This window comes from Scomber japonicus, chromosome 10 (assembly GCF_027409825.1).
Source record: "Scomber japonicus isolate fScoJap1 chromosome 10, fScoJap1.pri, whole genome shotgun sequence".
Taxonomy (NCBI): domain Eukaryota; kingdom Metazoa; phylum Chordata; class Actinopteri; order Scombriformes; family Scombridae; genus Scomber; species Scomber japonicus.
This window is the reverse complement of record NC_070587.1, coordinates 19852777-19878017: the sequence shown is the minus strand read 5'-3', so window position 1 is coordinate 19878017 and position 25241 is coordinate 19852777. Positions and strand designations below refer to the sequence as shown.

Sequence of the window (25241 nt, the reverse complement as noted above, 5' to 3'; positions counted from 1 at the left end):
GAATATCTAAGTGTAGATAAACAGAAACTAAATGTGAATACTCAAAGTGATGGGGAAGTGATGTCAATATAATGCAACTTTCTAAGTCTTCTGGCTTATTAGGAGGCAGGCTGGATAAAGTTGCAAAAGCAGCAGTACTTTTACTGTTAACCTAACCCTAACCCAAACCCAAACTATGATCTCCCCAACCCTAACCAAATGTTTTTTGCACCTAAGCCTAACCAACAATGTTGAATGACATGCAAAATGGTTAAAAATGCACTGTTAAAATGGCGTATCACTTTCACACACAAAAATAGACTTTGGTGTAGGCGCTGCAGGCAATTTTAAAATGTAAGATTGTTTGTTTTTGTAGACAGATTATGAGACCAGGTTGATAAATCAATAAACCAACCCCCTCTACCAATAACCATCGTTTGCCCTCTTGAGCAAGGCATCAATAGGTGTACTTATATAGGCCTATAGCTGCCTGATGTGGTCGTGACAATGAGATTGGACTTCAGCTTCTTTTCTCCGAGAGAGAAATAGTAAGACATAGAGTAATCTTCGACTACAGTAGATCCTTCTTTTTTCCTAAATCATATGTCACCATTGTCACACGTGAATTTAATCCCCCCCACTCACCCCCTACAATAAAGCACGACATACTAATCATGCACAGGCGTGCTCCAACGTGCTTTTTTAGCTCACATTTCTTGGCGGACTAAAGCTGCATTCCGCCCCACCCCTTACAAACACCATCATCACCACTGTACCTAAATCAGGAAGCACCGATACACGTTTTTTTCCGTTTTCTTTTTTTTTCTCGTACGGAGACACTTTTGATTACAACAACGGCGAACCATAAAGGGGAAAAAAGGCGTTATTGTTGATGTTGCTGACGACCACCGTCGACCACTGCTGAGAGAAGACTGACAGCTGGTTACATCCAGTACAAGGCTCAGCTGTGGATGCATTTGACACAGCCTAACCGGAGAAGGGTATGTTATGCAGCCGAAACTGGTGAAATTGACATAAAACAAACACAAGGCGAGGAAGCCGGTGTAAAGACAATCACACACATGCGATGTTTTCTTCTTTATGTTACTAATGTTTTTTCTACTGCGGTATGTGGTGTAACGATAGTAAACAATGTTATCCACGTCGACTTGTTTACAATGCGTGACAGCCGTTTCGAAACCTGCAGGGAAATATGCTCGGTTTGTCATTTTCGCGCTCATCCGAGTCTACTAAACTCGGTGTAAACATAATAAGTAGTAACTTCAGTATTGTTTAATAAGAATCACGGCCACCACTGTCACTAATTTGTCATGTGCTTTGACAGTGCCCCCCCCCCTTCCCATCCCCACCACTACTATTACTACAACAACCACCACTTCCCTCCCTGCTGCCTTCTCTCTTGTTGAACCAGACAGCTGACATATTTTGTAATTTAACACTTATTTGCTTAGTACTGATATAAGTCGAAGTGTAGGACGAGACTTAGGAGCTGTAATTAAACATTAGATAGTTTTCTTTAATTCGGCATGATAAAATACACAAAACAGAACTTAAATTCAGAAGAAATTCAGACATTTATAGTTGGTCAACGCTATTTCCTGCCAGAAACCCCAGTGTGTTTTGGTTGAAGCGGATGAAGGATTACTGGAGGAACCAGTCATCTAGTTTAAAGTAAATTACATTTGTGTTGGTAGGTGGACTGAATGTATGCCGAATTTGTCAGAAGGTCCTAACGATCCATTTAAGCTCATAAATCATGTTACATAAGACGTATCTTTATGTACTAAGGTGTGTTGCCTTTAAATTGAATGATTCCTAATGGGGATTTGTGCAGGCACTGCAAAGCAACATACTTTGTTTGGAAATGCTTTTGTTAAATTTTGTTTATCAGAATGTATTAAGTATTCCAGTCCATTTAGTTAATTTGCATGCTATTGTGACTTACAATAAACACTTGATGTTGACCACATAAATTACACAGATGCAAATCTGTTGCCAAGTGACATGTAAATGTTTTAGAGACACATAGTCATCATTGATGTCACTGTTATTTTTATATAATTGGTCAGCAAGTGTTTACTGCTGGCACTCTTTTTTGAAACAGTCTCCTAAAACTCAGTAGGCCTACAGTAGGTGTGTGTTGCTCCTGGCATTACATTGAGCTGTAGAGAGTCACTGTAAGGTGTGATTTCTCACAATCTTTTATCTAAATCTACCATTTAAAAATAAAATCTTGAACAGTGGATGGATTGGTACATTGTAAACCCTGAAGGAAATGAAATCTTACATCACCCTGCATCCTAAGCAAGGCTTGGTCAGCAGCAAGCTCCACTTGTTACTCAAGTTAGCATGAAAACAGTGAAGGTCTGTGACAGAAAACATACAGGCTCTACTGGCCTAACTGAACATATCAGCTGTTTATCACTTCACTGTGAATCACTGAAAGAATCGAAGAAGTAACAGCAGCAAAAGACCCCCACCTTTAGGCTATGTAAGTCTGTCAGTAATGACTGTGACATACTCACTTACTGGCGCTCCTATGCAGAGTCTATAAATAAAGTACTCACACATGAGTGGCCGCTTATGTCTGATCTGCTCTGATTTATTAAAGCCTGCAGCCCAGAATGTCCTCTAGCCAGGGAACATTCAGTGAGGAAACCTTTGGTTTTTTTTGTTGATACAAACTACAACAAGGTTTAATTCTCACCCTTTTCCACCTTCCTTTAGTTGATGGAGACAAAATGTGAAGCAAATCATGTTAGTTGAAATGCTGATGGATCTTATTTTAAAATGATCATATCAGTTACATCATGAAACCTGAATATCTTACTGTCACACTCACAAAATTGTCAGATAACAGGATTTTGTTTTTGAAACACATCGGTGCTGCTTTGATATAAAATCACTGGTATCAGTTAATGGATTGTGTGGAATCTCAAGAATTTCTATCTAGATGTTTTGTATTGTAAAATCTCTTGAAATGTATAGCAAGATGCCAGCAGTTGTAGTTTAACCCTCACATAGTTTCAGGAGAAGGCTCTGTTTGCCTGTAACTGCCTGGACTGGGAAGGCTGCAGGAATGCATTCCTTTGCATTTCATACTGTAGGAATTGCCTCAGGTTAGCTAGGAGAGAAAATGCCAGGATGTTTGCTCAGCCGTCACATGGCATTCCTTTGTTTTTATGCACGCTTATACTAGCAGGCCTCGAGTGTAATTTGCCCTGTTAATTGAAACATTTGCTGCTCTGTTAGCATTTTCCAAACTATGTTAAGTTCTTCATCCTGTTCTTTAAATGCGTGTTACTGCACTTGCACTACATACACCCACACCCCGTCACTGTGTTTTGCAGGTGATACATTGAGGTTAGTTAACTTCCGTCCTCATAGACTCACTAACTTCCTCTCTTCTCTCACTTCCCCTCTTGTTTGTGCCTGTTCTTGGCAGACAGGTTGAGTCACATTACCTGCTGTTTGAACACCCCCTGTGCAACGGGGCAGTAGTTTTGTTAGTTTTTGCCCAAGGTGTGGTGCTGCCACTCAGCTCTGGGTGCTATGCTGTTATCAGCAGTGGCGTCACAGCATGTGATGTGTCAGATCCTCATAGCGATCACAGCAGATGGTAAGGGTTGCATATGTTGCCTCCAGACCCGATTTGAGAGGTTGTAGCTCGGCTTATTAGATGGCAAACCCCCAGGTGGCAGCGGTTATGTATCTCCATTGAACAGCATTGAGCTTATTCTTCATGCCTAAGGCTGTATTACTACGGCACCCCAGGGAGTGACGGGAGGTGCCCATGCAAAGACAGACAAAACAGATACATGCTTGAATTAACAAAGCATTAGACCCACGGGAGAATTGTTTTTTTTCTGCTGAAGACTAATATTCCCTCAGAGCCATTAAGCTCTATCAAAAAGGAAGCAGTCTTTTAAGAAACTTTGCACAATAACAGCCTCATACTGCACTTACTCCACCCCCCAGCATCACCCCATCTTATCCTCCTTAAAATATCAGATAGTGTGAACAAGAAAGAGATGCAGAGTGTCATACTTGTCGTCTGATATTCAATCACAGAAAATTACCAGTCATCTGCAAATGTCACTGATCTTTGACATCAGTTATCTCATCTTAAGAGAACAGGAAGCTCAGAAAGCTGCAGCCCTGATGTTCCATACCAGCAGCTAAAACTCACAAACAAACCCTGCTTCACTCAGTAGTGGAGCTGCTGTGCTGTACTGCTGGCCAGACTGACCACGGCTGACTGGTCACTGAGCTGACAAAACTCTGCTCACTGACTACTCATCTCTCACATACAGCTGTTCTCACTTATTCACAGTGTTGAGGCCAGACTAAACTGGCATCGTCACCCAGCCTAGGGATGGTCATGGGCATAAAAATGATGATGTAATAATGGCAGCAATGATGAATGTAAATGCGGTGATCTATCCACGAGTTAACATTATAAGCATTATTTTATATATATTTATATATATAAAAATGTTTATTAACAGTGCTAGTCATCATAAAATTCTTCTGGTTGAGTGATCTGCCAAAAACAGCAGGAATGAATCCATTGAAAGTTGGCTCCAAAAACATTCTTTGAGTAATAGTTTCACATTCTTGGGAATATGCTTCAATGATTTCCAGCTGAGAAGTTGGACAAGAAGATCCATAACACACTCATATGTGTCTTTTTAAATATGACACTACAGCCAGCAGCTATTGTAGTTAGCTTAGCATAGCATAATAACTGCCTGTTTTTTCAGACAGATTTGATGCATTTTGCCTCAAACACATGCAGTTTATTTATTCAACAGACACACCAGGCTGAAGTTTAGCTGTCAAGGCTGTTTGTTGTAAAGGTGCATCTCTTTCCTCACTGTGTATGTATTTAAAGCCAGATTGCGCAAATAATAGGAGGCATGTTAACAGAGGTTCATTTTTGTATTATACTGGATTTACTGAAGTCACACACAGTTTGTTACTGTAGAGAGTGCAGATTGGATCCTTAAGGAGGTGGGTAGTACATGAAAATAAACATACGGTAATGTTACAGACCTTTATCGCTACAAGCTGCAACTAAGTGTTTCTGTCTGTTGTTAAGACCTTTTAAGTGTGTGTTTGACTGCTGAGCTGCTCCTGCTCTCTCTCTCCACTGGTTGAGGTAGTTTGCTTTATTTTTTGTGTCTTTTGATTCTTATTACATTGCTTCATCTCCTTTTTGCTTCCCCTTTAACCTCCCAATGTATTAATAATTAGATACATGCTTAAGATTATAATATCATCATTTTAAGAGTAATATAATACTAACAGTAATAGTTACAGTCTCAGAGTACAGCCACAATTATAGCAAGTGTTTCGTAATCAATCTTTTCTAAGCTTAGTGATCTCATGGAAATCCCAGCACTGGTTCGAGCTCTCCATTACTCTCAGAATGTGTTTTGGAAGTGAGTACCAGGCACAGTCCAGGAGATGACTACAGACTGCAATGATTGCAGTGCACATTTTTGTAGTAAATTTGGCCATTGGTCTTGTACAGACGTGACATAATCTTGTTTTGAGAAGACCAAAACCGGCCAGGCTGGATGTCAGGCTTCCTGCAGCGTGCACTCATCACTGTACAAGCAGATGCCCTCCCTCAGGGACAGATGTTGACCTCTGACCTCAAATCTCTTGTCAAGAGTACTTTCAGTAGCACTTTCACTGGCAGATAGAAGGTGTATAATTTTATTACTCTTTTGCTATTTCTCAAATCATTACTCTCTCTTGCTCCACACCCCACCCCCCTTTTCCACACACACACACACACACACACACACACACACACACACACACACACACACACACGCTCCATATTTATTACGTAATTGACTCTCACAGTAGAGCATAACACAGTGCAGTCACTGAGCTGGAGGGTTAAAAGGAGCTGTTGTCTCATGTGCACAAGGACAAACTTGAAGCGAAACAAAGGCACCAGGCAACAGCAGACAGACACACGTGTGTTCCAGCCACTTACAGCTTTAGTGGTAGACTGAGAAATGGGCTTGTCAGCATGTTTTGCAGCGTTATGGAATGGAGGCCCCTTAAATATGCTATAGTGGTTATTGTTGAATAGATAAGTAAGCCACTGGTTGTCATGCTGTCACATGCTGATTATGCTGTTAGAAAGGTATTTTTCTTAATAGGTTCATAAATGGCCACTTTTCAAACGAGTTCTGGGTTAAACGCTTGTCATGTAAGTTAAAACAGTCATAGGTTTCATAGGTTTGTGTGTGTGTGTTGTTAGAAGCAAAAGAAGCTAATTCATGCTTTCTTCTTCTCAATGCTAATAGGGCCATTAGACCTAAATAAAACAGAATTTAAACTTTTGGGTAAACTTTTGTTACTTGCAAGGAAATGTATACTGATTAAAATGGAATGAGTCTGAGCCCCCTACAGTGAATATGTGGTGCAATTAAATACTTAGGCTTCTTCCCCTAAAGTGGCTGTCTGCAGTCCTGAATCCTGAGTAGCAGTAAACAGAAATTTTGCCAACTATGAAGTTTTGTTTTGTGTTTTAAATCATATACCACAGGTGACTGGAAATGTCTTACTTGCAGGATTGACTAACTGCCTATCAAAATGTCCTTTATATGTATCAGATCCTTAATTATATATGAAAGAAGCACAATTGATTAATACAAAATATGAACTTTTTCTTCATTTCAGTACTCTTTCCCTTCTTTTGTAGTATGGTGTCGTATCCTTTTGGGGCTACTACGTAATTATTACTCTTTTTTTTTGTAGCTTTTTGCATTAGGATGACTTATTGCTTTGTGTGGGACCAGCATCTGTTTTCATTGGGGTATTGACCATAGACTGTATATAAGAAATGGACGTAACATCCGTGACGTCACCCATTGGTTTGTGGACTGCTGCTCGGAAGCCAATAGTATCGAATCTAGGCAGCGCCATCTTGAAAATTTCAGGTGCATGCTGGGAAAAAAAGAACACGGATTCTACTTATATGGGCATGAGGCGGAGTCATGGACGGATGTATGGGCGGGACCAACGGCGGAGCGGGGAGGCTGCGATTGGTTGCGAGGGCTGGATCTCGAGGACATTGGTCAATCAACCTGTCAATCAGGACGTAGCCACGCCCTAATGCATACCCTGCTTTATCGTCAAATATAAAATCAAGGAGGCCAAAATTTCACAAATGAACATCATACTGCATTGAAGAAGGCTTTAAACTAGCGATTGAGACCATAAACACATTTTGAAAACGTTTATTGAGGTTAGAAATCAAGTGAGAAATTGGTGAATTCTCCATTGACTTGTATAGAGCCAGACGTCTTTTTGAACACAAAACGGTTGCCCCCTAGAATGCAGCTCTAAGTTACTTCCGCATTGGCTTCTTTTCAGAGGACAGGAACTCCCCGCCTGGTATTGACTGGACATTTGTAATTATTAATGGTTGTTGTTGTCATAGATGTTGTAGTGTGGGTTGATGGGATTGGACTGTCGGAGGAGGTGTTATTGTCAATATATTTGAGCTTTGTCTTGTATGTGTGGTGTTTGTAGGCTCATTATGGAAATGATAACATATAAACAGAGTAATGGAGGATGTAGAGATGGCTGCACAGAATGGTTTTATACCTTTTTGGTTGCACTGAAGAGCAGAGAAGAGAGCCATATCTGTTTGTCTGCACAATGATTGAGTGGAGAGTGCGAGACAAGCCACAGATACATAGCATGAGTACTGAATATAAGCACAACAGCTGCAGCGGGGCGGGCACAAGCTGTCCACTGCAACAGTCCAACTGATAATATGCATCATTCCTAGGTCAGTGGAAGGCTTCTCTAATTTTGGTGACAGATTTATGAATTAAATAATCATAAATTGTGCTTTTTTTTCTTCTTGATTTGTTTTCGCTCATTACATCTCTTCTAGGGCTGCAACAGTTATTTTGGTTATCAATGGATCTGTCTATAAAAGGTTAGAAAATGGTGAAATATGTTGATCACTGTTTTTCAAAGTCTGAAATTAGGCCGACCAACAGTCTACAACCCAAATATGTTCAGTTTACTTTAAAATACTAAAGAAAGATAGAAAATATTCACATTTGAGAAGCATTTTTTTTTCTTTTTTTCTTTCTCCATACGATTCATCGATTATCAATAATTGGCAGTTCATGTAATATTTGACAACCAATTGCAGCTCTAATCTCAAGTTTTACAGTTTTTACAACAGTGCTGTTTAGTTGTGTTATTACTGGTAAGCTTCTATAATTGATACATGCTATAAAATAATGCTAGAAATAAACAATGTTGAAATTGGTCTACTGTACTGCATCACAATAGGGAGTGTTTAAAGATATTATTTAGATGAGGAGCTGGAATTGGGATTAGCATATTTTAGCATACTAACTGGAAGCAAGCGGAGAAAGCTCTCTAAAGTTCGAAAAGTTGTTTTTTTTATCTACATACAAACAATAATGATAAAAATGACAATTTGAAGTTTTAGAGTTACGTATCGTAACTTTTTCATGGTGAACCATTTGCCAATGACTTCTGTTCAGCATGTCAACTGGTTACCTGGAAACTCGGGAAGTCACTGCATTGTCAGCATCAGCAGTAATTACTTCTTGGTGAATGTCAAGAAATAATTGCTGCCATAAAACAACAATTTATATGTGTCTGTCCACCATTTTTTGCAGACGTTTTATTAATAAGGTCATTCAACACAAAGAAACTGTTGTCTCCTGGAAATTTAGTCCAAAGAGTTCTGTTATGGCCTCTGGTTAAAAATGTTTGAGGAAAGTCAACTTTTCTTTAGTCAGCTGAGTTTGTTAAATCCAAAATTATTTATTTCTGGAATGATTAGTCAGGAACTAGACCAAGGCTGTGGAACTGATCTTTAATATATTCAGAATCAACAACTTAACTGATTTAAAAAGCTGAATTTATTCAACAACTTCCTCCCACTATACTGCTGCAGGCAGTAGAATTTTAAAGAAAAACACAGTGTTCCTAAGGCCTTTATTTGATCTGATCATTGATGTACATAGTCTGATTCTTTGCCTCTCTAACAGGGAAATACAACTTCTCAATCAATTTTCCAATTGTTTTTGTAACATTCATTATAGGTTAAAGTCTTCATGAACTGGCAGTACTTCGGGTCAGATTAGCACAATTTATCAAAGTCAAGTGATTACCATAAAGGAAAAAAATCCACTCTGATTTTAAATTTTTTACAGTTTAGCATATCTATGATGAGCTGAGATTGACATTTTTCTTGTAATCCCTTATACTATGTTTTTTCTACTTCCACAGAAAAGAATCTGGTAGGAATGTCCTACATTTTCTTGTTCTGTTGTACTGAGCCATTGGGACCATACAAAAACTTTCAGACCAACATCTTATATGATGGATTTCTCCCTCTGTGACTATACAGAGCTCAAAAGAAGCAAAAAACTACCAGAGACTGTGTGAAGGTAGCCTATATTTGAATTTCATAATAACAAATTCAAGAAAATGACTGGCCACAATGTTTTTTCTGCTTAATCTTCCATGTGTCGAAGACTATGGTGACCCCCATTAAAGCAGATGCACTGACCTCAAACCCCTTATAATATAATCCCCCAAATCCCAAAAGCACTGAATCTCACCACTATGAAGTTATGTTCCCAAAAGATTCCTTGTTTGCCTTTGTGGGAAAATTGGAATTGAATACTTGCGCAGTATAGGGTAAGAACATTTTGAAGGACTTACATGCTGTATAGGAAAATACATCTGTATGCATACAATGCTGTATGTGGGAAAAAATGCATCACATTGTTTACTCAGTTCTTCACATCCATCTTTCCATGAATCATAGTCACGTAAAAGTCAATTTAATGCTCGCTGACCCTTTGTTTGAGGAAGTATCCCCCGGATAGAGCAAATCCTAATGGTGTGAGATCCATTTGTACAGTATTGATTTATCTGTGTTCATAATTGTTTCTCCAGAATGAAAGCACAAACATACTTACTACAGTTTGATAAAGCAAGCATTGTTGTGCTGAATGCTCTTCCATACCTGATTGTTCCCAAGAGTTTTACTGCTTTGGTTGTTGTTGGGTAATCTCATAAATCCTGACAGGGAGATTTATGTTGCAGTGAGGTAATATGCTTTCAACTTCACAAGCCTACAGTCAGTGAAATAGGTAGCTGTACTGTGTCTATTCTCACTGTAATAAAGGATTGTCTTTTTATCAGTTGTTACCTGAACCAAATTTTTCTAGCAGTCGGCCTGGAAATAAAGATTTCTGTTTCGATTCAGTTCTGCAATATGTCTGGTCGACAATGCGGCTATCACATATCTCCTTTTTCTACAAAAATGTAAAAGCACTGGGTATCCCCTCTCAAAAGACCATCTCTTATCAAAGATTGCTGTTCCATCATTCTGCTGACTAGCTCTGAAAAATGATAATTGAAATAGTAACAGAAAATAGAACAAGTTGAGTATGTGCAGTAAACAGAGGACATATGGTATGGTTTGTTGAAATGTCAACATGCAGGGGTTTTTTTTTCAAACTAATGAGACCCATTCCTTTTCCTTGTTGAAGCCATGTGAAAACATTAGTGGCTTATGTGGATGAGGATTTTAAATAGCCTCAGGTAATGGACAGCTCAGACAGAAAGATAATTGCTCACATGTACTGTAGACTCTGGTTGGAGTGGTAATGGATTCTTCATGGTGCTTGCCTGTATGTAGCTACCCTATAATAAGAGATTTTCCATCCTAATGATTTATTTAATAGGTAATCAGAAATTTTTCAAGAGCTCAAGCATCTCTTGCAATTAACAGCAACTTATATGGTTAATTCAGGAAGGAGAAATTGAATTTAGTGTTAGTCTCTCACTGCATGTTCCTCTCACTTTGTAAATTACAGGGCATTGGGTTATAGGGGAACCATGTGGGTTTTTTTCTCTTACTTAAAAAAATACTCCTGCTGAGTTGTTATTGCAGCCTGTATCAACCGCCTCCCCCCACCCCTTTCTTTGCCTCTCTCACTCTGTTATGCAACAGTCTTTTCTTGCAAGTCCTTGCAGGATCGCAGCTTTGATTGTGTAACATTCGAGAGCGAAACTGGCTGTAAGGCCTCATATTCACACACACAGAGTCTTAGCGTCTCTCCACGTCCAACAAACATTTGGGTCCTTGGTGAATATCAGTATTATGCTAAACTGATTGCACAGCCACAGGCAATATAATTGTGTCCCTTGGTTTAATCTGCAGGGAGATTGAGCTTATTTTTGTAGCTACATGTTTTTGCTCTCTGGTTTGACTTTACCACAAGCACACTCAGATATGATTCAGCCCATTCTTTGGAGTTCACAAATGCTGGTTAAAAAAAACATATTTCTCTATAGAGCTAAGCAATTATTTTCATGAATGGTAGCTGATTTATTGGATCAGTACTAGCTTTAGTAGCTTTTAAATTGTGTCACAAATCTCATGGCTGGCAGTTTAATGGAAGTCCAGTAGAGAATTAGCGGTGTGCATTCTGGCATACTAACAATATGTTAGAAAGGTTAGTTGATATGGAAGTCTATTGAAATGTTTTCTCACAAACTGTGATAGAAATTTGATTACTTCTCATTGAAATATTGAATGAGATTCCTTGGATTTATAAAATGGATATCCATCCACTGAGGCCACTGTCTGTCCTTTATCATTGTAATATGCTGACAGGATCATAAAAAGGATGGACGGACTGTCCAGAATCAGTGCTTAAACCAGACTTGTTCTTTTTACCTTTTTTAATGTCTGTAACTGTGCTAGCTTGATTTGATTCTTGACAAAGTAATGTGAGTTTGGTTGTTTTATTTAAGCTTCTTAAAGGCCCTCTGGAGCAATTGTTGGAGCAACGAGGAACTAAGCTAAAACTTGTGAAAGAACAGGCGAATTTAAGCCAACTAAGGAATGATCACTTTGAAGTTCTCTTCAGCTCTTCTTAGCATTTTAGAAATTTTAACTCATCTTTAGCTTATTGTTTTAGTTTTATGGCCCACAACTTTACTGTTTTTGTTCACTCTAAGCACTATCATTAACTCTGTTTTCTGTTCTTTACATTAGCTGCACTGTGCGTTAGCTCCACTGTTCGTTAGCTCCACTGTTCGTTAGCTCCACTGTTCGTTAGCTACCCCAAACTACAGACAAAAAGAGCTAACAACTAGCTACTGAACATTGGAACTTTTAGATGTTAAAGAGCTGAATATGTACACCAAAGAGCTAAAAGGAGACAAAATATTTAACTTACATTTGAAATGTAGCTGGAAACAAGACTCTGAGTGATGCTAATGTTGCTCTGTGCAGGTGGATGTTTGAATTAAACAATTATTTGTTACTGTAACATGTTCACTCTTATGACGTTTTATGGTGATTATATGTAACAATATGTTACAGTAACAGGTTGCTCTGTTGCCGATAAGTTGCCAAAAAATCTATTAATATTGCTTTGAAGTTAACAGGATTATGCTCAGGGCTGTTAATTTTCCCTCATTACAAACTTTCTTTCAGATATGGCTGATTCTCCCCTTGGAGAGGCATCAGTACAATGTTATAATGAGGCTGTTTTTCAGAAAAGAAAGTCACTCTTGTTGGAGCAGTTTCCAGTTCATAGGAGAATTTCTAATTATTAAAGATGGGCTCCTAGCGTTTTCTTTGTTGCAAATTATTTTTCTTGATGCAGGGCTGTTTACTTCGAGCCATATAACACAGCGATATAAAACTTCATGCATTTTTTGCATTGCACAGTCTAAAACTGCTGCTTGTGGTAAACCCTGTGCTCCCTGTCCAGAGAACAATGGATGTAGTAACACCTCTCAATAGTTCATCTTTATTCACCGTGGACGACTGGGAGATTCTGTCTTTGTTAGATTTAATTAACCTGACTTGACCGTTTCATAAGGCAAATTATGTATTTAATAACCTAGTGTGTGAACTAGAATGTGCAGTAATGATTATGTGAGTACTTTATTTTTTTTTACCATATTTGTTCAAAGACTTTATTAACATATTTTGAATCAGTTGGACTAATTTACCTGTGATTAAGGAATGTGAAAGGCTTCCCGGGATTCCACTTTAGATAATAAAGCTGCCATCTTGCATTAATTAAGATCATTTTTTAACATTGTTGGATTTTGCAGCAAAGTTTTCTGCCATTGTGCCACATCAATGCAGACCATCAACATACAAGTAGTACCCATGCAGTGTTATAAAATGAAGAAAGGTTTGAACAATTATGAAAGTCTTTTGATACTGTAGTGAGAAAACGCTCTTAAAAGCCAAAAATGCATGCTGTGATTATTTGAAAGTAAAGGAAAATAATCCTTCAGTGGAAAGATGATTTTTCCTGGAGTGGTTGTGATTCATGCAATATTCAGCACTTGTGTTTGATAAACACAGGCCTTTTCTCACTTGCACCTTCGAGCATATACATTTTTATTCACTTAAGATGGAATCTTACTCGCATTCATATAGCAAAAAATTCTTGTTTGGTTGGTTGGTTTTATTTTTTTGTGAGACACACACACACACACACACACACACACGTCTCCCAATCTCTAGATAGGGAGAACTAGTTCCCTTTTAGCAACTAACATGTCCTTTCAGCACGTTTGTACTTGAGTGTCACATACACTGTTGTCAGAAGCACAGATATTCAGAAATCTTTAATTTAGCGGCACTTTGTATGTTGAAGAGACATTGTTTTATGGTTTATTTATAACCCACAACCAGAATCACTTAAGTCAGATGGCAGAGCTGTAAATAATTGTGAAGATGACATATGTTGGTGTTTTAAAAAGGTGTGTCCTCTGTTGTGTAGAACATTGTCAGATTCAAATATAATGACACTATTGAACTATTTACTTATCACTTGCTGGTTGTGTTTTATAGCAGAGGCAAAACAGACCATCAGCACAAAATATTCTAATGAATGAATGAAGGCACAGAAGACTACAACACATATAGGGAGGAAGGCTAACACATGTTTGCTTTTAAAAAATAGTGATAATCTCAACATTGTCTATATCTTGGTGTACTGATGGTATAATGTTTACCATGTTCACCATCTTAAGACGCCTTTAGACTGTGTAACAACAAAGGTCGCCTAAGCTTATTGCTTAAGCTTATTGTGTGTCAAAGCAGCAGCAGGGGATGTCACACTCTGCAATACAATCTTGGTTTAAATCTTAGATTGTTATCTTTGGTTGCAGTTTGACTGGCTGTCGGACTGTGTGATGAATGTCCGGTGAATCATAGAGCTATGATGTGTGTTGAAAAAAGCATATGAAAGCAGTGACTTGTCATCAGCTTGCGTCATTCATCCTGTTTTGAAAAGGCTGCAAAGACACACAGTCATTTTTCTCAATAATTTTGGTTTGTGTGTGGCCTTGGTTGTATTAAGAAGAACCAATGTGTTTTCTCTCTAAACTTGATTCAAAAACAGTACTCTACAGTGTATTCTACATCAATTCATGTCATAGTCTGGTTAGTAGACCTAGTTGGGTCAGAGCAGCAGTCACACTGAACATTTGGTCTAGACTGTCCACAGGTCGCAGGTTGTCTTTAGTGGCCAAAACTCCAATCTAGGACCTCCATTTTGGATCAATAGCCAAAGACTGAATCATGCCTCTCTCACGATCATCAACTTCAAATTAATTGTCAACTATTTTGATAATTGATTGGTATTATTCTTTAAGAAAAAATGTCCAAATTCTCAGAATCCAGCTTGTTGACAGTGATCGACATTTTATAGACCAAACTATTTGAGAATTACGGGCAATAATAGACTGATAAATTGATCATTGAAACATTTTTTAAAGTTTGTTGCAGCCTTAAATCTCATGCTGGCCATAGAAAAAAGTCAGGATCACCAAACTCAGCAGGATTCATTGTCTGTGAACCATTATACAACATCTTGTGCCTATAGAAATTGACATGTGCATGACCACAAATCAAGACTAAATGCAATATAAAATAGCAAATATGGATGATCTTAATTGCTAACATCTTCATTTCCCTCCATGCTGTCATTGCCATAAAATAAAGATGGAAATATGCAGTGTTTTTATCCCTGTGTGTGATGTTCCTGTTTCACACACTGACTCAGAGGTAGCCATTCTTACTTAGATAAGGAGGAGTATGTAATCTTCACATATTATGGTGTTAACAGTCTTCTCCTGGTGTAAACTCACTCCATTTTTTGTTTTACAGTCTCTGTGAGCAGCATGGGCCAGCATCTAGGAAAGAGGGAATCACCCACAGAGAGCAAGGTAAGATTGACAATCAAGGATTTAACATCTAATTTTATAAAAAGAAATAACAGTCGAAAGTGTGAGTGTGTGTGTTACTATTTTGTTAGGTGTGACATGAGAATGAAGCATGTGTTGGAGAATTTCTTTCAGCCTTATCAGTGTGAAAACAGTCCTTTATCACATGGACTTTGGATTCTGTTGTAGACAGCTACAACCTGCCAGGCTCCTTCAGTCTAACAGATTTATAACCTTCACTGAGCTTTTTGTTGAACTATTCACCACTTTAGAGTATTCATGTCTTAAATCTCTTTTTTATTCAGTGCTTAAACATGTAATAAAAAGAAAAGTCCAACTTTACATAACACAAAGATTAAAAATTTCATCTCTAAGGGTATCCACAGAATATTTTTTATGCTCACAAGTGATTTGATTTATTTCTCAGCTGTTCTTGGTTACAACTGCTTACTCTCACTTTAAGCACTTGGATCATAAATCCCAGTTTAGTGGTGATCACACTGCCATGGGCACCACTTCATACTCATCTCTCAATCGTATTGAGAAGCAGCAGTCTATGAATAATGTATTGGTTGTGCAGAGTAGAGAAGTGAAGAGGTGGAAATGACTTTGCAAATGCTGAATTGATGACTTTTCCTGCAAGTAGTCGTTAAGTTTATATCGATCTGTTATTTTCATGTAAAGGTTAAATTACTGCAGGAACATCATGTACACTGCAAATTAAGGAAAAAATATTCTCCTTAGTTATTACTAAAAGCTGTTGAAAATCATACATAGTTTTAAAATAAGTGGTTTTCTTTTTTGCAGATGAAAAAAAATTAGGAAAACTGAGGGTTATCAGTTTTTTTAACTGCTTCTGTATTGATTAGTTGAAAAAAAGTTTGAGATAAAATTTTGCACATGATTGATTTGCTGCAACCATCAACATCCCACTCTTAATTAAGCTGTGTTACCATGGTAATATCTAATGCATGATGTGTTTCCATGGCTCTATAATAACCCCTTGAAACCACAAGCCTTGCCGTAACAGTGCTCCACGAGAGAGCCCATTTGAACCTGAAAGAGTAAATAGATAGTCGTGTGCATCAAGGCTGACACTAAACCCTCTCTCTGTCCACGTCTCATTTACCCATTTGCTTTGGCCCAGCTATCATCAGGCTTCGTTTCAGCTACAGTAGCTTCCATCCTCAAAGTTCAGCGGTCTGACATTAATAATTAATCATCCATGCACTGTCAAACAATTATTTAACAGCATCAAAAAACTGCCATGATGCACAAATTCTATCTGCAGCAATGGTAGGTGTGGGTATGAAATGTTAGTTTATGGGTAGTGCTTGCTGCAGTTACAGGACTTGAGGTGAACTGTAGTTATGGCCACCCTTCAGTGATTATTAAAGCAACAGGATGGATCAAGGAGTTTTAACACTGAGGTAGAAAAATAAATCCTTTGAACAGAAAGTATGATTACATATGAAATAAGTCTTAATGCCTAGTGGCAAGTTAAGGAAGTCTCTTCTTCTGTAGACCTTACAACAAACAAAGTCATCAAGCACCTCACAATAGAAATGATTTGCTTTCGATAGTTCGATAGTTAAATAGAGTTGGACGATTTCTTTTGACTAATCTTTTTGCTGTACAAGTGCAGACATTACAGGCCAGACACTGTTCCTATGTGCTGAATGTGAGGGGATCAGACTTAAACTGGGGCAGTAATGTAATTTAATGACATCATGTTATTAACCCCAACCTTGCTTAAGTCAATTTGTCACAGCTTTTCGAAATTACAATAGATATAATGAGTTTGGGCCATTACAGGTGAAGCTGCAATCAGATTTGAAGAGGAAGTGAGCTTCCTAAGAGTAGACCTAGACCATACTGTGAGCAAGGAGGGGGGGGGGGGGCGTTAAAGAAAACACAGTGGATAAAAGCACTATTCAATGTCAGCAACTGAAACTGTGGGCCTGTGCTGCCTGGCTTATGGTTAGCGACCCAGCTGATGCCTTAAAGGAGCTGAGGGGTTGTGTCTGTGAAAATATTGGATTGGATTGACTTTATTGTCCCCTAGGGGCAATTTGATTTACAAACACAAGTCAACACAATAATACACATCATATACAATAAATAAAAAAAGATATAAATACATGTAATAAGTATACAGTGGATGGCATTATAATAAAGTTGCAGTGAGCTATAAAAGCACTAATACTCCATCATTCTTTTGTGCAATGGCAGCTAGGCCTACAGCTTATTTAAAAACCCAACCACCATGGGAACAACTGATCTCAGATATCTGTTTGATTTGGCCCATCTAGGGAAAGTTTATCTCCTCCCTGATGACTGGAGTAGAAACTCTGTGTGAAGAGGGTGTTGAGGGTCCACCAGGCACAATCCTTCACATTGGTGCCAGTGGTCTGACGTGAAATTTAGCAATCTTTCCCAGCCTATTTTTATTAATCACACTGAGGTTGCCGAACAAACAAATCATTGCAAAAGATATGACTGACTCAATAAAAAAAAATATTAAAACACTTTCAAGAGGTGATCTGTCAACATTTAAACCTCTCAATGTTCTCAAGAAAAACTTCTCTGATTGGATTTTTTGTAGATTGACTAAGTGTTGACATCAAAAGTAATTATGTCAAGGTACCAAGGTACCTATATTGCCTTTCTGTCTTCACAACTATTCCAATCATAAAAGTAGGTGCCATGACAGGAAGGTTTAACATTTACGTCAATAAGTCAATAAGTGTCTCTTTTGTCTTTGACATTGAGTTGCAAATATGAGTCATCACGTCATTTGATGAAATTGTCCAAGGCTGGGGGAGGCTGACAGTCACAAATTATTAACCTTGACTCAAACTCCGGCTGTTATTGGTGTGGAGCGCAAATAACAAGGGTGACAAAACGCACCCCTGTGGTGATCCTGTGAAATACATCAGGACCTCTGACACAATGTCATTAACACAGCTTCTCTGTGACTTCTTTGTCAGGAAGTTGTCCAGCCATCATATTGTGCCAAAGTCAATGCCACATATTTCAGAATGCCAAACAAAGCTCTCAAGGTGCCCAACAACAAAATCCAGCAATGTTTCTGTGGCATTCTCTATGTGAATTGGAATGGGTGAATTATGCTCTGTGTCATGGTCAGTAAGCTCCTCTTCACAATTTGTTCAAGACCTTTTATAACTAATGATGTTAGTGCCACGGGGTAATAATCATCCAATACCTTTGGTGATGGAACCTTGGACCCTAGAACAAAAATGGATTCTTTCCATGACATGGGAACGTTATTCTGTGATAAGAAGAGCTGGAAAGTAAATGTTAAAATGCCACACAAGAACAAAGCCTGTTTTTAAGTCAGGCCTATGACTTTTCCTCATATTTGTCTGTTTAAAGTGTTCTCGAGACATCCATTTCATCAATCTAAATCTGACTGCCCCCTGAAACAACAAAAGTGGTCCAACTCCTCTGTGAGAACAGGGTCAGCCTTATTAGGCTTAAACAACCCTTTTTTCTTGTCCTTGTCCTGAATTCCCACCATAGATTTGATTTCCCTCCAGGCAGAGCAAGAATTGCCATTCTCAAGTTCATCGTTGTCTTTAAACCAGATTTTGGCCAGCATTATTTCCTCTTCACCAACTTTTGAGCATCTCTTTGTTCGTGAATGTCAGTATTCTTGAGGGAATTACTGACTCAGGACTTATTATTTGGATACAATGTCATTGTCTTCCTATGAATAATCATTGGTTCACAGAAGGTAATGTAGCTCAATACAGTGAAAGTTAGTAAATCTAAGTCAGTACAAGAATCTTTAAAAACATCCCAGTCTATACTGTGAAAACAGCCATTCCGTTCATGAATCAGTTCAGTCAAAGGGGAGCCCAAACCAGCGGGGAGGCTGATGGCTCAGCCTACAGATGATTTGTTTCCTTTGCCTGCAAAGCACACTCTGGAGATGGAAGAGCAGGAGAAAGAAAAGTGGATTAATTTGTCAAGTGTGAAGCTGCCAGGATAGGCATCAGGGCAGTGTGTCACACTAAGACAGCATAGTTTATTTAGCTTGATAATTATGTTTTATATCTCTCCATATCTATCATTTGTTTTCCCCCCTTCCTTTTGGCTTGATTATGGTGACATCAAAGTCAATTTAATGGTCTGGCAAAACAGCCAGTTGTCATGGTGACAGTCAAACAGGAACAGAGCGTGACAGAGTAAGGCAGGTTGTGTTTAGGTGCTGTTGTCTGAGTCGTGATCCCTCTCCCAATCCCTTATCATTACAGGAAGGGTGAAATGTACCCATGCCTCTTTTGTCACACTTTAACAGTTGCTCTGACAAAATGTCTGTCTTTGAGCAATCTCAAATGTTCACACCGCTGATATTTCAGAGCTTTAAAACTCACTTACAGTATTAAAACACTGCTTTGGATAGTTTTTGCCAGAGCAGAAACAGAGGCACAAAGTTTACTCGAATGTTCCTAAATCCAAATATTTGTACTCTGGTTAGTGCGCACCATAATAGTTTTGGAACAACTAAAATCCCCAAAGCATTTTAAATTAGGACCACAGCACATTTCCATTCATAGGAGAGGAAATAAAAGGATAACAAGGAAACCCTGCTTCTGTTTGTCTGGATGCTGTGTGGTCAATACTGAGTTGCAGAGGCACATAGCATAGTATACTCAGATCTAGCCAGATTGAGTTGCCACTGCATGCAACGCCTCTAAATTCTCCAATAAATAATATAAGAGGTAGACATTCACTTTCACTGCAGGTCTACAAATATTTTTCATTGCAGTCATTTTTCATTATGTACGATCGTACTCTCTGGACTCACACTAAAGGGAACAAAATGCAACTAACAATACATAAAAACTACTTCAAAGAAAAATCATCTTTTTGAATTTCTGGCCTAAATGTGTCCTTTATGCAGATAACTGGTAAATGATAGACCATGAGACACATCATGTTGAGATATTTCCTCCTTAGCTACAGTGAAACAAATTGATTGTTCTGCTATTTCAGATATCAGCACACATCAGGATGGGGCATCAAGTAGGGATGCAAGATTATTATGAATTCATTACTTTCACAACACTACAAATGGATAAAATCATGAGTACTTTTTAATTTGAGGTTTTAATATATTTTCCCCCCATATGTTATTTGTTGATTTTTGCTTTAACTGTTTCTTATTATTAATGAAAGATTAAAATGAACATTGCTGATCAATAGGGGGAAATATTACTGATGTGGATATATGGTCACAATTATTATCAATTTTACAAGTACAATAGGCAGTCTTCCTCTAACATTAAATGCCACTAAATCCAACACATGCATAACTGCATTTCAGTCATTTTTAAGGGCCTGTAAATGTTTGACTTCTGTTTGATTAATACTTGTGAATGGTTTACTTGTAATTGTTTGACTTCTGTTTGATTAGTTAGTCATTCTTCTTTTCTTCTTTTTTTATTTCCTTTTTTATTACAAACCCTCCTTCTCCCCTTTCAAGTGTTGTCATTGTGTCATTATTAATAAGTTCTTAATGGCTTGCCTGGTAAAGTAAAGGTTAAAGTTTTTTTTTCTGGTGGGGCAGTTATTGATTACTAAAATGCAGTTAATTAAATCCCATGTTGGAAGTCTATAAAATCCTAGTCTTTTACACCTGGCATATTAACTATCATACTGTACCAGCATTTACTCAACACAGGGGATGGAGCAACAGGATGTAAATGGTTGCACCGAAGCCCTTGAGGGGATTACATGCTGTTTAGGTCAGCTGTAATTTATTAAAGGTGTAATACTTCTTTTCTTGCTTTGCCGTTGGTCTAGGTCAAACTGATAACCCAACTCATACCTCTCTGATAATTCCCTACCAACTCAATGGTTAGTACTTCCGCCTGGGAATACCAGTAAGTTTAGGGGCAGCTGTGGCTCAGGAGGTAGAGTGGGTCATCCACTAATGGGAAGATCAGCAGTACAATCCTCAGGTTGTTACCTTACATGGCAGCCTCCACCATTAGCGTTTGAATATGTGTGCAAATGAATGAATGTAGTCCATTCCATCCCATGTGACTTGCCACAAAAGAAATTTTTTTTTTTAGTTATTTCTTAGTTATTACTTAGTGTATTACCTTCACTTGAGCTTGTATAGCTGGATGGTGATCTTGAAGATGTTGCATTGTTTTTGAGGTGTTGGATCGTTGGATCGCAGTGGCAAGTTTTACAAATTGGAGCTCCGTCATCATGAACAGCCCTGGCCATTCTTTATGTATCTAAAATATTCTCACACTGAAGATTTATGGTGTTTTGTTTGATCGATACAAAGCTTCAATGTTGGATCCATCAGTCATTGTCAGGACATGTCTCCCTTTATACTGTATATTTTACCCCTTTTTTAATTCAAGTTCAATATATTCATATGTTGTTGTTAGATAATTCTAATGATTAAATTCCCAGAGAAGTTTAATGTTTTAGTGCACTGATGTCATTTTATATGATAAAGTTTATTGTTAAACTGTAAAATATCATACCTTGATACATTACATTTAAGGGATCATAACAAACAAATATGTGTTTATCTATATTTTCTATACATATATTATGATCAGCCAATATATTGTTCAGAATTATTTTACTCCCTATATCTGTATCATCCCCAAAAGTTCAGTATCGGTCAGGCCCTACTTCAAACACAACTACATGAGTCACTCTCATGATGACATGTAACTCTGTACACCTGAATTTGTTGTAGCATTGCTAATTGCTGCATCCCTCCCTAGTATCAAAGGCTTAAGAGTTATCATTTTCTACTGATGGTGAACAATCAGAAATAAATCCATCGCAGAATAGACGTCAATGTGAATATCTCTACTGATAATAAACTCAATAGACCAGAGAACAGTGCAACTAAATAATTACTCAGTAAAGGGGCACGGTAACTTTCAACTAGACTGGAAAAACAACTCAAAATTGCAACCGTCATAAGCTCTGTCCACCTACAGCTAAATATAACTACTTGCACATCCTCAGATGGTGTCGCAAGTCATTTTGGGAAATGTATGAAATTGCTAAGAGAATAAGATAAGAGAATAAGAGAATTAGATAGGCAAGCAAAGGTGGGGGCAACAATAAACTGATACACTTGTTACCAAATACTTTGCATTACTACTGTATGCATCATACTGGACTGCATTGATGAGTAACTGATGGTATCTGAGGGTGACTTTTGTCTTAACTTTAGTGTGTTCACCTTACTGACCCCGAGTAAGGAATGTAGGTGAAGGTGCTTGTCAGGTCACAGTCATGTCATGTTGGTCTGTTTTCCTTTTTTTAACAGTTTAAATTAAAAGTTACTGCTCTTTTCCAGAATTGTCAGAAAACCAGTGACTACAAAGACATTTTTAATTAAATACTGAACACTGTCCCAGACTTGGTTGCACCAGATGGAATTAAAAGTAACAAGTGAGATTTACCTGATTCAATCCTGTAGAAAAGGGGCTTTAGATTATACATGTGAAGTAGTTAATCCATGCTGTACAGAGACTCTATGTACAGCTCAGAATCAAACATGGTGAAGAGATTAGATTACAGTGTTACCTCACAATTAAATGTTACTTTGTCAGTCCTCCTTTCTTTCACTTGCTACTTTGTATCTGATTTTGATAAAGTCCTCTTACTGAAACTGTTGAATTGAGGACTGAAGTCTCCAGATGAGGGAGCTTGAGTCTCAGCTAGAGGACCACCAGCTTTCAGGAACTATCAGCTCTACCATTGTACTCAATTAGAGCACTGCATTGTGATCAGCCCAAAAGGCTTGTTCCTGTCTGTGCTGTTCTTCTGTGTGAGATCTGACCACAGAAACAGTCACATCTGAATCATAATCTAATAATCTAAATAATCTGCACTCTTCCCATTCCAAGTGTTTATTGTTTTGTACTGTTTGGGTCTGATTTGCAGGTGATCTACTGAGAATAACTGGATCATGAACCTTTAGTAAATCAGGTCCATAGTCAGTAGCTGGAACAGTTGCATTTAAACAGCGTTTTAGAGCTCAAGTTCCAATTCAGGTTATTGACCATGCATTTACTCATGCTTGGATTGGACAAAATATGTAACTAAGCCATACATATACCAATCCCTTATGCTGTATGTGTTAGGCTTTATTAATTATTTGCACTGCTCAGTTTCTTAATGTTGTATTACTGCTCTATGGCAGTTTGGCCTTCATGGTACATTGGATTCCTTACAGCTCCAAGAACAGACAAGAGATTTAGAGGACCATTTAAGAGATATCTTAAATGGTCCTTTTGGTTTTTGATGAACATTATCACAGTTTAAAACTTCATATTAAAGGTAGAGCTACAGAGACTCCACTGTGTTTATTGCTTTTTATATTTTTGTGAAAAAGTGAGATGAGGTGTGCACACTCTATTTCTTCCAGTGGACAGGATAAGACAGTAAAGGGCACAGCAATCGCCCAAACGCAGAGAAGAAGAGGAACTTGGATTCCTTTTGAAAGTCTCAAATCAACCGAATTCTGAAAGGTGTTCAAGTCACTGCTCTCTTCTCCCCTCTCTCTACTGCAATGTAAGGAGTACTTGGATATATTACACCCCATCCAGTACTCTAAAATTGAATGGGCAACACTGGGCTGAGTGGAGATGAAGAGCAAAAATCATGGCTACGGGTGATAGTCTAAGACACCTGTCAAATAAATAGTTTTAGGCAGTAAAAATTCGAAATAGTCAAGACACAACAGCAGCATTTCATAATACACTTTACGATAATTTTCTTTTGTAACTCACCGTCCACTTAACCCTGCCACCTACTGTTCTGTTGTTACACCTGTCACGCTTTCTTTTCTCACATTCTCAAAAACGTGGCATATTTACCACTCTAAATTCACTCAGTGTTTTTTGAAACAATGGGCACTTGACTTCATACAGAGGTAGACAAAAGCTGGCTTGTCGTTTCAAGCTAAAATGACAGACCAGCTGTTTCTAGTAGATGTTATCAGCTGTTGGTAGGTAGGTAGTTACACCTCATATATTCCATTAATTGCACTTCTGTGTTTTTGGTTTGGGAAAGGCAAAACATGACAACTTTATTTTCACTACAGTCCCATGCACATTGGTTCGGACTGTGAGTTGCTAAGCTGTGATTAGATAATCATTCTAAGAGACTGGTCAATCCTAGCACAAATAGTAAGTCTAAACGTCACTAGGTGAGGGCAGAGAATGGCAGGAATCTCTCAGGAAAACATGGATAATTGGCAAGCGTGATCCTAATTGAGGTGCTTTCCTGATCTGCTTTACATACCCCGGGGTCAAGTAATGCTTCACTGTCTCAATCACTCATGTCTATGGAAGCTCAACAAGAGCTATATTTAATAAGCCACCAGTGGCGTGTAGGTGTGAAGTCACACTGGCAGCTGCTGAGCAAGGACAACATTGAACAAATTGCCCAGATATGTTTTTTTCTCTTTTCTATTTCCTCCTACCAGGAGATGTGCTAATAATCAGAGCCAGATATGAGGGGTAGAGGAGAATGGAGTAATATTTTTTGTAGCAACAAGCTAATGGTAGTATGTACCCAGCAGTTAGAGCTGAAAGCTGGTTGTTTGAGGATAACATTTCATTTAAAATACCTCAAATATCCACTCCACTGAATTATATGAAGGAGCAAAACAGCATTCGTATTTGACGATTTCACTTATGTTAAGGTACACTTCTGTTAAGGTTGTTCAGTGCATCATCATTTGCTAATTTCCTGGAATCTATATTTGTTTGCATCGTAAATTTTCGGCACTTACAGAAAGTACAAGGCTGAAGAGAGAGATAAGACAGCTGTGTCTATGCATGTGGGTGTATGTGGACAAAATCCAACTAAGGCTGAATGCTGAATGCTTTAATGACGGAAATAAAGTATTGATGCCAGAA

General features: G+C 38.2%; 1 protein-coding gene across 1 annotated transcript in view; it reads left to right on the top strand.

The window, feature by feature from the left end:
• The first annotated feature begins 750 nt into the window (after window positions 1-750).
• Window positions 751-25241, top strand: part of mbpb (myelin basic protein b) — a 46588-nt gene continuing 22097 nt past the window's right edge. The window contains exons 1-2 of the mRNA XM_053327117.1: window positions 751-980; window positions 15245-15303. Coding sequence (XP_053183092.1) covers window positions 15259-15303 — 45 coding nt within the window. The 5' untranslated portion in view covers window positions 751-980; window positions 15245-15258. The remainder of the gene's footprint in view (window positions 981-15244; window positions 15304-25241) is intronic.